The sequence below is a fragment of the Enoplosus armatus genome, chromosome 20, assembly GCF_043641665.1.
Source record: "Enoplosus armatus isolate fEnoArm2 chromosome 20, fEnoArm2.hap1, whole genome shotgun sequence".
Lineage (NCBI taxonomy): Eukaryota > Metazoa > Chordata > Actinopteri > Centrarchiformes > Enoplosidae > Enoplosus > Enoplosus armatus.
In genome coordinates, this window is record NC_092199.1 from 11,325,875 (window position 1) to 11,341,481 (window position 15,607).

Consider the following 15,607-nt stretch of genomic DNA (forward strand, 5'->3'; position numbering starts at 1 on the left):
CTTTTTGGCTTGTCGATCTCTACCTCCTTCACACAGTTCCCCTGCTTACATGAGGGGGAAAAAGGGAAGAAATTTGAATTGTGGGAGGCCTTTAGAATATGATGATGATGATGATGATGATGATGATGATGATACTTTTACTTTTAGTCAAGCAAAGGTTGTGCAAAATATGTCTTTTAGATCAGTCATATAACACAGAGAATATGTATGTTTGGTCATCTTTTTCTAAAATACTATGACGCTGTCGTCCAGTATTTACGTCAACTTGATTTAAACATTCATTAAGAATATATGGATACAATATCATATACAGGGGAGGACATGTACAACAAAATGCCTTGTCAAAAAAGATAGTGTAAATGAACACTTACCTCAGCATACTTGTTCACACATTTTGCAGCTTTAGCCAAACGAGTTGCAGACAGAAGCGGACTGTTGTGCATCCCAAATCTCCAGTCATACCCAGATTGACATTAAGTGCATGTTCCAGTAAAAGAGGGAGTGCTTTTATAGCCCTCCTACCTGACCTCGTGTCTCTCTCTCTCTCCTCAGGGATTTCTGGTCCCAATCTACTTCATCGTCGACTGGAGTCCAAATCACTGTCTCTGCCAATTCCCCACTGTGCAGTGACAAGAAACCCCACCCCCACCCCCAGCAGACATATTTGAGTCAGCTTTTGAACTTAACGATACATGTTTGGTCCCTCAATGTGGATAACTCCACTTTAAAGCCACAGTCACATATTCTTAAGGACACTCAAGCTCTAGAGTAACAATATGACAAAGAACTGGGCTAAGTTAAGACTCACAGCACCTGGCTTCTCAAATTGTACTCCTACATGCATAAACAGACACACACACTTACACACTGGCCCAGGGCCACAAACACTCATTATAACTTGCTATGTCATCCGCCGTGGGTTTGGCCCCAAAATTACAGGGCCTGGAGTGTTTTCCCTGACTCGACACACATGTAAGTATCTGTTAGTATCAAAGCAGCTTTATGGGATACAATGGGATTAGTGAGTGTGAAGATTTAGAGCTATACAGCCTTGACATCATGTTTGATAAGTGTAAGATAGGATCTGTTGTACTAAGTAATACACAGTACAGTATTCACAGAGGTGTTCTAATCATTAGATTAAGACTTAATTGACATTAACTGAAATAAAAGAGCACACATATGGCCACACACAAACAGAATTCAGACTTGAAAGAAATTGGCAGCTTACGTGCAGGAACAAGCAGTGGAGTTAGTTAAAGTAACAATACCACAATATAAAAACACTCCATCACATCCAATTTCTACTCAAAGGATAGTCTGGTGAAATTCTGTTTATTTCTTATTGTCAACAAATCCCATGTTTTGCCTGATATGGCTTATTCCTCTGTGCCATAGTCATCCATCAAAAACACATAATTAAAACACACCATTGCACTGGGTGACATGGTCCGTTATTACAATAAATACGGGCACCGTAGTTTATTTTGAATCAATCCTTCATACATGTCCTGGAGCTGTAAATACTCACTAGCGCATCAGATCTGTGGCTGAAAATAGTCCCCAACAAATACACTATCTGTCTCGTGTTTGGTAAAAACTACAGTGCCCAGCTGTTTCAGAAAATTTAATTTTTTTTTTCAAAATAAAACTATATATTTGACCAGTTTTGAAAGATTTACATTTACTTAGAACTGATGGACAAGGGGCTGAAAGCCACAGTTTTGGTCTATTCATGGGATTTGATAACAAAAACACAAGCAGAAGTACAGTACTGTACAGTAAACAGCAAAACTGTCTGCTCTTGAAAGATACTAATTAACGTTAACGTTCAGCACGTGGAACTAATGTCAGATACGCTATATGGTGTTCAGCATGAAATGTAGTGGAATAATTAAACACACGTGTGGTAACTGGTACAGGTTGGCTTTGAAAAGCCACACACTTGTATAAATGGGTCAGTGAGTCCACCTGCACTGGTCCACGGAACAACATATACATCCTCAAGGGCCTGAGTGGAGGAAAAGAAAGGAGTTTCACCATATGAGGCCAAGAGACATACACTCATACTGTACACACACACGCACGCACACACACGCACACACACACACACACACACACACACACACACACACACTAATATGTGCACATTTGCTGCAGAAAAGACTACAGTAGATTCACACCAGTTCATTGAAGGGTCACTAAACACGCATGCACAGACACACAACTCTGCATCTCTCTCTCGCTCTCTCTCTCATACAACACAACTCTCACACACACACACACACGCCATCCTTTTTCCTCCCTCTCCCCCAAGTGGCTGTAGTGTTTTTGTCTTTGTTGAAATAATTGCAGTGATTTTCAAGACCGTTGTCATGGCAACGCAGAGGTTGATGCATGTTGACAGAATCTGTTGCAGGGCGACCGAGAGACTGAAAATGGGAGATAAGAGGTGGGAGGCGAAGTGATGCACGTGTACGTGTGCGTGCATGTATGTGTGTGTGCGTGTGAAAGGGATGATGGTGATGGTGGGGGGGTCGGGTGGTGGTTGGGGTTGGGGGTAGGGGGCTTTCATGTGCTTCAATCCATATGATGAATGGAGATGAGCAGTATGGGATATCTCAGCCTGATAGAACGAGGCTCAAGATCAGGAATGAACAGTTATGGGTGTATTGTGAGCAGAGGGGGGGGGGGGGGTGAAAGCGGGGTGCTATTTTAGTCTGGCCGTTGTCATGGAAACTGCAGCCTCACTACAAATGGAGACATCCAGAACACATGGATCGTCAAACAAATGGCGTGCGTAGGGCCCAGCGTGAAGCTACGCCATGGCTGTGCGACACCGTGCCATCTCAGTCGAACCCACCCCCACCCACGCTGGCACCCACCCCTCCAGTCAGATAACAGTGGCGTCTTCTTCATCACAGAGGCTGAATATCAATGGGAGGGTAGCTTTTAGGGAGTGGAGGGTGGAGGAGGGGGACAAACACTTGGAGTCAGGGGCTAAGTGACAGGCAATGGTGTCCATTCAGGCAGTGAGTCACAGCCACTCGCTCTCTGTCTTTTAATTAACAGTCTTTTCCACACTTCCTTCCCTTCGCTCCTCTCCTCTCCTCTTGTCTCTTCTTCTGTCTACCCCCTTCACTATCTGTCTGTCTTCCATCCTCTCCCTCTTCCTCTCTGCCTGCCTCTATCTCTCTCTCTCTCTCTCCCGCGCTCTGAAGGACGGAGGTATTCCCACATTTCTCCGTTGCTATAGCAACACCGCAGCGAGAACAGGAAAGAGAGGACGCAGGCAGGGAGGAGGAGGAGGAGGAGGAGGAGGGGAGGATGGAGACATGGTGGTGGTGGTGGGGATAGGGAGGGAGGGGGAGGGGTGTGGAAGCGGCCTAAGATGAGGGGATGTGTGAACAATGCTAATGCTAATGGTAGCAGCAGCAGCGGCAGAGCAGCCAAGTGTTGGTGAATTCCCCTCTCGTCGCATCACGCTGGGCGCAGACTCACATGTCATATCCACATTTGCATAATTGCCAGTGGGAATCTATTTGCTCTGTATGTTGCTATGGTCATTGATATCTTCCACAAAATGATGCATGAGAACTGTCTTCGCTCAGCTATCTGACTCTTTTTCTTTTCTCTCTCTGACTCTGACCAACTCTGCAGAGCTTGCATCCAATTTCAGTCATATTTTTGAGCATAATTTAGGAATAAAAGGGAACAGACCAGACTCCTACCCGGTGTGTCTTTATGTAGAAGGCCGTTTTGAGCTGAACTGCTGTGTGCTTATTTTCCAAAGATTCAATCAGTGCAAACCAACGCAGGTCAAATGACCCACCAGACAAGGAGGTGTATCTATGTGGAATACGCACAGGAGCCATGGGAAGACCAGAGCGATTTCATATCGATGTCATCATCCCATTCAATCAGGACAGAACGCAATCTCATTATCTCTGCATATATATCGCAAAGGCGTTAGAACAAAGCGATGTTGCATCAATTTCCCAACATGTAAAGATATGTAATGTGCAGCAAAGCTCATGTGGTCTGCAGAAGAGACCAGCGCCCACATCCTCCTCTTACCTCAATACATGTGTTTGTCTGGTTGACATGCAGTGCAAAAGTCAACAGATACATATCGGCCCAGACTGAAATGAATATCCCTTCACATGTGCCAGATACATGTATGAATGCTTAAGCTGTTCGGTACCTGGAGTGGTCTGCTGCATGTCAACTGTCTCGCTGTCCTCTCCTCTCAATCAATAACTCATCTCTTGACGTCAATATTGTTATCCCCCATGGGACAAAAATGTCCTTCTTTAGGACAAAAGGAGAATAAGCAAGACGGGAGGAAGGGGAAGTGAGATATATAAAAAGACGAGTTTGTTCTGCCTTCATATGTCATTGTGTTATCCATGCAAGGAATCTCCATGCTTTTCTTTTGTCTTGGTCAATATCCATTGAAAAGCCTCATGCACTGATCTTCTTCTGAGTAGAGCAAAACCAAAACAATGTTGACAGAGTGACAGGGCAGTTTTTTGCAGACATTTTGTCACATATGAAAGGTGTTTCCCACCTGTAATGGAAAATATGAGCAAGAGTGATAAAAATATCTACAGGAAATCCACTTTTTGTTATTGTCAAGGATTTTCCTCTGAATTCAGCCTAATCATTCATCTTACACTTGAAAAACTAATTTTGAAATTTACAATTGAATTGAGCAGATTTTGTTGCCCAATATGCAGAGTGACTTAAAGTAATATTTTAACATTTTCTGAAATGCACTTATCTGCTTTCTTGCCGAGAGTTAGATGAGAAGATTGATACCACTCTCGTGTCTGCACAGTAAATATGAAGCTATAGCTAGCAGTCAGTCATCTTAGCTTAGCATAAAAACTGGAAATAGCTAGTCTCTGTCTGAAGTTAACAAATACACCAACTACCAACACCTCTAAAGTTCTCTAATTAGCATATTATATCTTATTTGTTTAATCCATACAAAACTGACATGTAAGAACAACAGGTTGTGGTTTTAAAGGGGGTCATTTCTTGGTTGAGACCAGTAACCTACTGGAGTCTTGTTGTCACCATAAAGGCAAGCTAACTGGCTGCTGGCTATTTACTGTACAGACATGAGACTGGTATCAATCTTCTCATCTAACTCTCTGCAAGAAAGGAAATTACTACCTTTCCTAAAATGCTGAACTATTCCCTTAACAATTAGTGTCAGAACTGAATGTGTGAACGTTACTGAAGAGGGGTAAGTAAAAGTCACTACATAATTCAGAGTGCCATAAAAAGCTAAAAGTGTCATAACATTAACCAAGCAAAGTATAAGCATTACCTCTATCTGCAGTTATGGCAAATCAATACTCAAGTAAGTGTAATAATCTCATAACAACATCAGCAGTGTGCCTGAAGTGTGTGTTGGTGTGTGGGAGTGCATGCACTGGGGAACAATTTGCTACATACCTTCCTCCAGTAATTACAAGGGAAGTGCCTGTTCTTAATGTATGCTGGAAACAAAATATTCATAGGAAAGTAATTACTTGAAATCTCATCTTCCACCATAGGATTACAGTGTAACCAGCTTTAGTGGTTTATTGGTTATTTTTATGTACAAACTCCTCCATTTTGTGTTATTTCTGGCAGCATGTAATATGATTAGAGAGCATTATAAAGTAGCCCATTGTGCGCTGGTTATTTAACAGTATTTCAGATTTTCAGTATTCAGCATCAAGAGAGATATTTTTGTCTCTGACCCATTACAGCAAATTAGAGTCTGTGAAATAATCAGACTAATTTCACCAAAATTTGCAGCGTGTTTAACATTTCAAATTGACTTTAAGGATGAAAATGACATTTCTTATGTCAGATTAACATGTACATAAATACATACATGAATAAATAAAACAATTAGCTTTTACAGAACTGAAAATGTCCCACGCCAAGTGAAAACCTGACATAATTCATCCTCAATCTAAGCCCATACACACACATACAGCAGCAACTCTATTCCACGCCCACTTCAGCAGCGTTTAGTGGAAAGAGAAACAAACATAGCTTTTTTTTTTACGGGTGACATACCTTGTTGGTCAGGTTGAGTGTTTTATCCCCAAAAGAGGTGAAGAACTGTCTGGGATTACAAGGATTCCTGAGTGCTTGTGAAGTACACTAGATGCATGTCTACCAATAAAGCCTCCCTATAGTATGTTTGTGAGTCCACCCTCTCTGGATTATTAATCGAGACCTTTGGTTGAGGAAGGAAACAATATTCCCAAGTCTAAGGATCTGCTACATGGCTCTCAATGATACTGGGAAAAGAGAGGGAATCTAAATATAGACTGAAACAAAAGCAAAGTATGTTCAGTACAGTGTGAGAAAGAACAGCAGCAGTAAGCTCATAATTCACCAACATAGTTTCATGTAATAACAGTCAAAAACTGAATCTTTAAACAAAGAGCAGACATTAAAAGGGTTTCTGGTTTCCTTTTATCCATCTTCCACAAATTAAGTCCAACTGGGTCACTGTCATCTTTTCTCCATACTTTTCATAATACTTTGGATTCTCAGTCCGAGCTAAGCCCGCTAACGGTTCCGTGTAGTCTGTCCTCATATAAACAATACCTAACTAGGCCACAGCATCTATACTAAAAACTATAGTTTTTTTTCTTGCTATGACTGCAGCCTACACAGCCGTATCGAACACACTACGCTCATGTTAAACACATGGGCTTTTTTTCAGCCGCAGCCTTTAAAGTGTGAAGAAGTAAAAGGCTTTCACATTTTCATGGCTGCTCGATCAGCGGAGATGCAGCCCACAGACTCTGACACCTCTGCTTCACAGTGGAGTTTATGTTGTGTCAGGTTCCCCACAGACTCTGCAGTCTGTCTGTGGGCCAGGGGAGATGGGGAATCCCTGGAGAAACACACAGCTGGGAGGTTATTGAATTTGAAGGAAAAAGACAGCATAGGGAAAAGGAGAGGATAGTGCGGGCACAGTGGATTTATAGAAAATGACTGCACCACACGTGTGCAAAGGGACACATGAATGTACAGTAGGGAGAATGTTATAGAAATCAGGTTTTCCTATTTTCTGACTATACTCTAAACATTACCTCCTGTGGATATGGTTGCTTTATGCTGCAGGGGCTGCATGTAGCCTTTTCAAATTCTACCTTTTTTAATTCAAAATGACCCTACTCCATCACATTATATTCATGCCAAGATCACAGAATGCTCTAAATGTATTTGCATTTGAGCTTTTCTCTTTCATCTTTAGTGCATATTAATGTATTCTTTTCTGCTGCATACACACTCTCTGCTCACTTCGCTCACCCCCCACTTCATGTGAGCGTTGCCCTTTTCAAACATGGCAAGAAAAAGACAAATTCAGGTCTTCTCCAGGCATGCATTATATGTTTGCTCACTATTAACACAAGCTGAGGAACAGCAAAAAGCTGCAAAACACAGATATTAATAATCTGCTTTAAAATTAGTCACCTCTAGGTGGTACAGAACATTTGGTTTGATATCCCATTGCTTTGGGTTACAGCCTTCAGAAAATACTACAATGTAACCGTGGTATACTGTAGCTGTCTCTTCTATTGCTATTTCTGTGTACATGCCTTTAATATTATGTCCAAGAAGTCTCATGGGGACTGGAGTCTCTGGAGACCAGCGTACAAGCCAAGTACAATTACATTCAAGAAAATCATTTTGCATAGTGCCCCCTAAGACATTTCAAATACAGTCTCTCTGCTGCAAGGCCCAGAAAGCATTTTATCTAAACATATAATTCAAATTCACTGTCATGGTTCATGGCTGATGCATTTGTTATTACTTGAATCCCTTGAGGTTGTTGTTTCGTAATGTGGGCTGGACTTGTACTGCGCAGTGGACATCTGTGATAGTCTATACAGTTTCACCTCACCTCAGGGTTCGAAATAAGTTTAAAAATATCAAATCTGGAACATGCAGATGAACTGAGGGACAGAATACAACACAGCAAAGCAGAGGAATCCAGCTCCATTTTGCCAACCCTTTCAAGATAAGAACTAATAATGCCCTGCACATTCTTAGCCATAACAATTAGTTAGTCCACTTCATCCGCAACACAACCCAAATCCACTGAATTGCTTTTACACCTGCTTTGCATTGGAAATGTCTAACTATTCACTAAACGCAACTGATTTGTTCTGTTTGTTTTTCTTTTCACCTGTTTGTCAGATTTGCAAATTCACAACATGCGCTAATAATAAAAAATGGCAGTGCGGGTTAATGTACAATTACGCTAATGTAACATGATGGACCATTTGATTTATCGCGGCGGTTGCCATGCTGTAGTGATTACAGGACGTAATAGTGTTGTGTTGAATTTGTTAGATTAATATGACTGTACTTCTACAGCCGCCCCTCTTAATCAATTAGTCAATTAATTTGTTATTAGGATTTCAATCAGCAAAGACTAATAGATCAGTAAGATGTTTTTTTTCCTCGAAAATTGTGAGCCTCACAACGCATTACTATACAATTTTGACGTTTTTGTTTTTCTGCAATAAAGTCAATACGTTTTCATGACTGCACATATATACAGTTCAAATCTGCTTTATGTTTTTACAACTTCTGATAATTGTTCCACTGTTTTACAATTTATTAGCTGCTGGCACTTTTTAAAATTCTGCAAAGCTACATTTGCTGTAATACCATAACACTGGCATGGACCTTTATATAACAAGAGACAAGCTATTACAATATAACTGTGCACATAGCAGGAGTACAAGGGGCCATTGTGTCCAGCCATAACCTTATTTTGAAGGTGTGTTTCCTGTCTCCTGATTAAAGTGTGTGAAAAGCAAAAAAATGAAGTAACAAAATACAGTGTAAACACAATTATTGTTCAGACTTCTTTTCATTTTGCTTTATAAAATTTCACGCAATAACTTATTTGAAACATGATCATGTTAAACTTGTTAACTCATTTCTCATTTAGTTAGTTGTGGTGCTCTGAAGGATGAAATCACAACAAAGAATGAAAGTGGTATATGTTTCTAATAGCAGAATAACTCCTTACAGCGGGCGTAAAATTGAAGTCACAGAAGTAGCAAACAGTGAAATAATATACCTCTCAGTCATTGTATGACAGTCATTGAAGTGCAAGTACAGCACATTGTTGATTTTGCTATAATTGAAGAAATACACTCTTCTGCCACACTGTGTACCTGGATGAATGCGTGAAAAAAATTACATTTAATGACAATACATAAAGACCCAAATTGATAATATCACATACCGAGATACAACCAACAACTGGAAAATAAAAAAGGAAAAAAAAAACACGAAATGACATTTTTTTTTAATCATTATTTTGTATTAAAGAGATCTAAAATTTTCTAGAGCTTAACACCGTTCTCTCTCTCTCTCTCTCTCTCTCTCTCTCTCTCTCTCTCTCTCTCTCTCTTTAAAAAGCTTTCAGAACAGACCCAGGTTATTTTTCATATTGTTTTATCAAACAGAACAGCTTACCTTTAAAGAACCAAAAGGTCAGTCCATTTTCTTGTCTTGCAATCTGGTGTCTCAGATAGGATAATCCATTTCATTAAGGAGTTTTGCTTCCGACAAACCAAGAAATGTCATCTGGGCTGAAGCATCCGTTGTAAGCAACGGATGATGCAGAGGATACACATATTCCAGTACTCCATCTGTAGCCAAACTGCATCAATTCACCACCATGTAATACAGTGAGGTACAGTTGCCCAAGATGCACATACTCAGATTCCAGTCTCAAGCTTAATGATCTCCATTAAAAGGGGTCATACGTTTGTTAACATTACTGCTGTAGGATGAGCCTTCTTTTAAATCGCATCAAGGTCTATATGTACAATGGCAGCCACTATACTAAGATGCAACAAAGCCCCTCTGCATTCCCTCCAAATGTTAATAATAATGATGATAACATGCATGTTGAATGTTACGGACGTCCAGAGGTATGAAAAGAACATTTCTGTGCTGATTAGGTGAGTCACCATCACAATAAAAAACACTGCCACTGAAGTGTTCAGGTAAGATTTGTTCTACAGTTAACATGCAGGAATGTACCCTCACACGCAGCACACAAGGAGGTATCTAGTATGCTCTTTGAAATCCGACGGCAGCGCCACCAAATCTGGCACATCAAGGGAGCGGCCATATGTTGTCTCTTTAGCCTTCATTTATATTCTATTTGTGTCTCTGTGGGGCTACAGTTGAACCCTGCCCACTAGATTTGTCTGTGGGGTCGCAGCACATTTACATTTACTATGGTTTTGAATGAGATTCACGACGGAAAACACTAACACTAAGTCGGGAAAATACATGGGTGCAATTTAGAGTTATTTGATCAATAAGTTTACATGTGGCATTTGTAGGTATAACCAGACATATTTGAAAAGATGGCTTAGATGGCTTAAACAGGATGAACGTGGTGGAAATTGATGTAGAAGATGTTCCTTTCATGGATTAACCTCTTTACAATCTGGGTGGTTTTGTCCGATATCATCACTCGTATTATCATCACCATTATTACTATTCCTGTGTTCCTTTTCTTCCAATAAGTGTGGGCTCAATGCTGATAAGAAAAGCCATCATCACTCACATAAAACAGCTCCTATATATAAATATGCAACAAAAAAGAAAAAAAAACAAAACAGCAAAATCACATACAGAGCTGCATTACAGTCGAAAACCTTGCTGATGTGATTTTGTTGATAATACTATCTCAGGTACACTTATCTGGAAAAACTGGCCGCATGTCCAGTTTGTGCTCAATTGCAACAAACATTTTAGGTTCCTGCTTGATAAATACAGCCTCCAGTTATCCAAAAAAAAAGGTAATTTATTCAATGGATGTCTTTCCTCAAACCTTTTCAAACCATTTCCAAACTAGCATGAAAGAATCACAATGGAAGAAGCATATTGAGGGCTAATTTCAGACAAAAGTGCCTTCCTTAAGAATACGATCATCTAGTCCTGTTAAAAACACTCATTTTGCAAAACCAGTAGTGTCTGTAGAACATCTATAAGAGAGTGACTAAAAGCCTGTCTGAGCCTGTTAATAGACAAGATGGCACCTATCATTACCAGGATGACTAATGGCTAAACCACAAACCATACATTCAATCCAGGTTTAGCACAGAGGCCTGCATAATGTCTCCCTCTCTCCTTACGTGGTTGCCATATTGACCAGCCACAACCCAATATATGATTGATTTATTTCACACGTAATGATACATGGCTAGACAACTGTACACATTATATCAAACTAACAAAAATAAAGAAATACATAGTTGAAACGCAAGAAGCGTAAATGGCATTTAACATATGAAAGTTACACTGTAAAAATGTGGATCTTACAATTGTCATACAACCAGACATTATTATTATTAATATACTGTACATTTCCATTCATTCCAATCATCCTAAGATGGATGTTTAATCCCTTCTTGAATGCTGCTGCAGATAGATGTCTAATCATCCTTATGACAGCATTTTATGGCATGATTATGATAACCATGAGCAAGGAGGTCATATCAAATTCCTGTCTAAAAGCAAATATCTGGCTACTGATCTGATTCAAATAACACATTGTCAACACTTTATTTTACCCATACAGGTCTTTGCATTGGATTACCTTTCCCTGTTTGTGGAACATTGTTTTACCATTGTTTGATGCTGGCATTTAAGTATCAGAATTGTCAATTCAAATACCAAGTAGCTGGCTTTTACAAAATACATAATACACTCTCAGAACACAAAAGTTTGTAATGATTACTACTGAAGCAACAGAAAAAAGTTTGTCAAACAGATATCTGCATTTACTGTTCTACAACCTAAATGGACTTCATGTCACAAAGCCAATTCAAAGATTCACAATGAGTGTTGCAATTGAGCCCTTATGTTTCTGAGAAGTAGCCAAACTTAAAACATGTATCATAACCAACCTCCACTATCGCCGCCCCTGATTATTCACAAAGAAACAAACTATACCAGCTTATACATCCACCCCAAAATATCTCTGCATCAGAGTCTGCAATGATACATATTTAAATGAAAATATATTTATATAATTTGTGGATTTTTCACAGTAGTTTGTACTGCACTGTACCTTTTTGTCCATCTATGTATGCCTACATAATTGTCACCTTGAGGGAGTCTATTGAGTCACTTGAGAGAGAGTGTGGCTTGTGTTTTTTGTGGAAGAAAAATGTCTCTTGGATTTTGTTCTGTAATATCTCCGATCTTCATTGTGGTGAGTGCTGTGCATGTCTTTCATCTCTGATGGCCAACAACGATTTGGGGACTGATTACTCTGAAAGGCTAGTTTTTCCCTATGAGAACACAGCTTGTAGAAACTGCAAAAAACATTTGCTTTGGCACAGATTTACATTGTAGCAATGTCCATTCCTTGATCTCCATGGCCATGATCGTTACTACAAACACAAGTGGCCCATTGTGGTAATCCTTGGCTCAGTACACTGTCACGGATAAGTCTATGTGTTTGTGTATTGCCGTGTCAGTCTATCCTCTCTCCTGGTGTAATGTCAATGCACTCTAGTGTCTAATCATTCCGCGCATAAACCCAACATCAATCCCCTCTCTGTCTCCGACTCTTGCTCACTCTCTCCCTATACTCTCGCTTTTGTTTTTAGATCTGAGTCTCTTGGACGTTTTCCTTCGAGCTCCCCTTGAAGAGAAGAGGCTCCATTTGGGGGTTCTGGTTTTGGCCCATGAAACCCTTGATCGATCCATGTAAGCCCATGGTAGGCATGGGGAGAGACATCGGCAGTGGTGGGGACATAGAACTGGGGTTGATGTTGGTGCCATTGCCTGATGTGGAGAGCAAATTAGATGTAGAGATTGGGACTGAGGTACAGGAGATGGGGATATCCTGGCATTGCTGGTTCTTGTTATTGAGGATCCCTCCTGGTCCCATTCCATCGCTGCCAATACTAAGACCCATCACGTTGTTGTTGAAATGATGGGTCTTGTAGTAATGGTTGAGAGTATCTGTGCGGCCAATGTTGGGAAGGTTGACTATTTCTGGATGATGTATCCTTAGGGTTCCTTCTCCACCACTGCCAGAATTCATAGTTGAACCACCTGAGATGCCACTCCCGGCCCCGGCTCCAATCTCATCTTCTACATTGACAATTTCAATGGCTCTGGCAGGGCCGTGGTGCTTGTGTAGCTGGTGTTGCTTCCGGAGTTTATAGAAGACCACCAACATTACAGCTGCCATAAAGGTAATGGCCACGAAGCAACCAATGATGATCTTAGTTGTTTTCATTACATCATCCAGGCCTGGAATGTTAGTTACATCCATTATCGACACAGTCACTGCATTTTCAGTAGCTTTGTTGGCTCGTGGGGACAGTGGGGAAAGAGAAGAGAGAGAAGGCGATATAGTGATGCCAGGTCGGACCCCTAACACCCCTCTTTGAACAGTAGGAATAGGAAAATCTATGAAGGTCTCGTTAATATACTGCCTTGCTGAGTTCTCCTCATCTCCTCTTACTGTCTCTACTGTTTCCACAGTGACAGTGGTGAAATAGCTGTAGCTGTTGCTGGGGTCTGAAGCAGACACATTGAGCACGGCGGTTGCAGTGGTGTTTCCAGCGGAGTTGGTTACCATGCAAGTGTACTGTCCAGTGTCTTGCACGGTCACATTTGTGAAGTTCAGTGTTCCGTCATGAAGCACTGAGATCCTAACTCGGTATGATCCGTGGGTCATCAGAGTGCCATTTGGAGTGAACCAATTCACAGAGGTCATTGAGGTTCCAGTGCGACATTTCAGCTCGGCGGCCATGCCCTCAGTGACATTGAGGTCAGTGGGTGGCTCAACAATCACTGGGGCATAACAGGTAAAGTGGCTCTGGTCTAGTTCCCCGATGTACTTTCCCTTTAGACCTGGAGGCGCATGGCAGCGAGCACAACATGTGGTGTTGCTGGGAACTGTTTCTTTCAGCCACCAGCTGAGCCACAGAACATCACAGTTGCACACCCAAGGATTGTGGTTGAGATGTACCCTCTCCAACTGGTGCAAAGGGGTGAAGAGGTCATGGGGCAGGGAATGCAGGGAATTGTGGGAGAGGTTGAGCTCCTCCAAGTTTTTGAGGTCATCAAAAGCATTGCGTTCAATGACTGACACTCTGGAGTGCATTAGCCACAACTTGCGAAGTGACACTAGGCCCTGGAAGGATCCAGGTCTGACTATCCCTAGTTGGTTGCCTGACAGCTCCAACTCCTCTAGTCGTACTAGTGGGGTGAGGTTAGGGATATCCTTCAAGCCGCACATGCCAAGATTCAAGAAGCGCAAGTTGACCAGACCTTCAAAGGCGGCCTCTGAAATGAAATCCAGCTTCCTGAGTTCCCCTAGATCGAGACGGCGTAAAGAGGGAACTCGGTGAAAGGCAAATGCCGGCAGTGTCTCGATGGGGTTGTTTCGTAGCCATAGTTCCCTTAGCTTGCTGAGGTACTCAAAGGCTTGTGACGGCACCACTGTGAGACGGTTGTCAAAAAGCTCCAGTGTGTTGAGGTTGGGAAGGCCATTGAAAGCTCCCACCTCAATTTGCCGGATGTGGTTCTTGGAGAGCTGGAGGATTTCCAAATGCCGCAGGTGCTTAAATGTGTCAGACTTGATCACCTGGTGTGGAAACAAACACATGGAGGCATGTTGTAGCAACATCAGAATTACTGCTGTCAAAATGTATTCATTCAGTCTGAATATGTGGTCTGCTTGTAGATGAAGCCATATTTACCTGAATTGTGTTCTCTTGTAGATTGAGGTATCTTGTGTTCTCTGAAATACTGTCTGGGACTTGATCTAAACTCTTCCTTGTACAGATGACACGGCTTGCCTGATTGGAGCAGGTACAGAGGGTGGGGCAGGGGGGTGCTGCCTCTGTCAGCTGAGGTCCATGGTTGTGAAACCACAACAAAAGCTGGACCAACCAGAGGAGGGGGGAAGGGGTACAGGGGCTGGTCACCATGACAACACGCATGGCAACTGAGTCATGACCCACCCCTATTGCTATGATGTTGATAAGTCACCTCTAAACAAGGGAATTTAAGTGCTTATCTTGATGTTCATATTGTATGCTCTTATTCTGTTTTTTTCTCCTTCAAGCAGTCACTTTAAAAATTGAGAGGAAAAAATGTAATGTTGCGTTAAAGACTCTACCTATCAATCATTAATAGGTTGTTATTTTACTTTGCTCATGCTTCTTTGACTAGCAAACACTTTGTTCTTTTCAACATGTCATTTTAGGAAAACTTGTATTTTTTGTTCCCATGACAATAATTAGAATAGAAATCAAATTTTGGAGGAGGACTTGCTCTTCGAAGTGTTGTCTCTGTAGAGGTTGTTGCTCCTCACTGTAGGGGGAAGAGAGAAAAGGAGAGAGAGGAAGGAGGTCAAGTAAGTGCACAGTGCAGTAGCTTTAAAATATTAGCATAGCACATACATGCATGTATTCATAGGACTGAATTTAAAATCTCAGAATATTACAATGTCCTGTCGCCAGAGTATATGACAAGCTGGGTCAGGCTTTCTTTTCTAAAGAGGTGGCTCTCAAAT

At 41.3% G+C, this 15,607-nt stretch overlaps 1 protein-coding gene across 3 annotated transcripts; it reads right to left on the reverse strand.

Annotated features, from left to right (window-relative positions):
* Nucleotides 1-12,676: 12,676 nt before the first annotated feature.
* On the reverse strand, nucleotides 12,677-15,032 carry lrrc4bb (leucine rich repeat containing 4Bb). Of its 3 annotated transcripts, none has more exons than XM_070927136.1 (3): nucleotides 14,790-15,032; nucleotides 12,896-14,674; nucleotides 12,677-12,766 (listed from the first exon to the last, which is right to left on the reverse strand). In XM_070927136.1, the coding sequence occupies exons 1-3, from the start codon at nucleotides 15,030-15,032 to the stop codon at nucleotides 12,677-12,679; spliced, it is 2,112 nt and encodes a 703-aa protein (XP_070783237.1). The 3 variants fall into 3 exon arrangements, with proteins under 3 accessions (XP_070783237.1, XP_070783236.1, XP_070783235.1); XM_070927135.1 differs by having other exon boundaries at nucleotides 12,677-12,819; nucleotides 12,856-14,674; XM_070927134.1 differs by having other exon boundaries at nucleotides 12,677-14,674.
* Nucleotides 15,033-15,607: the final 575 nt, after the last annotated feature.

Coding starts and splice junctions, on each gene's coding strand:
- lrrc4bb (XM_070927134.1), bottom strand. CDS start 15,032: ATGCGTGTTGTCATGGTGACCAGCCCCTGTACCCCTTCCCCCCTCCTC. Junction 14,675..14,789: donor TACAAGAGAACACAATTCAG/GTAAATATGGCT, acceptor TTTCCACACCAG/GTGATCAAGTCTGACACATT.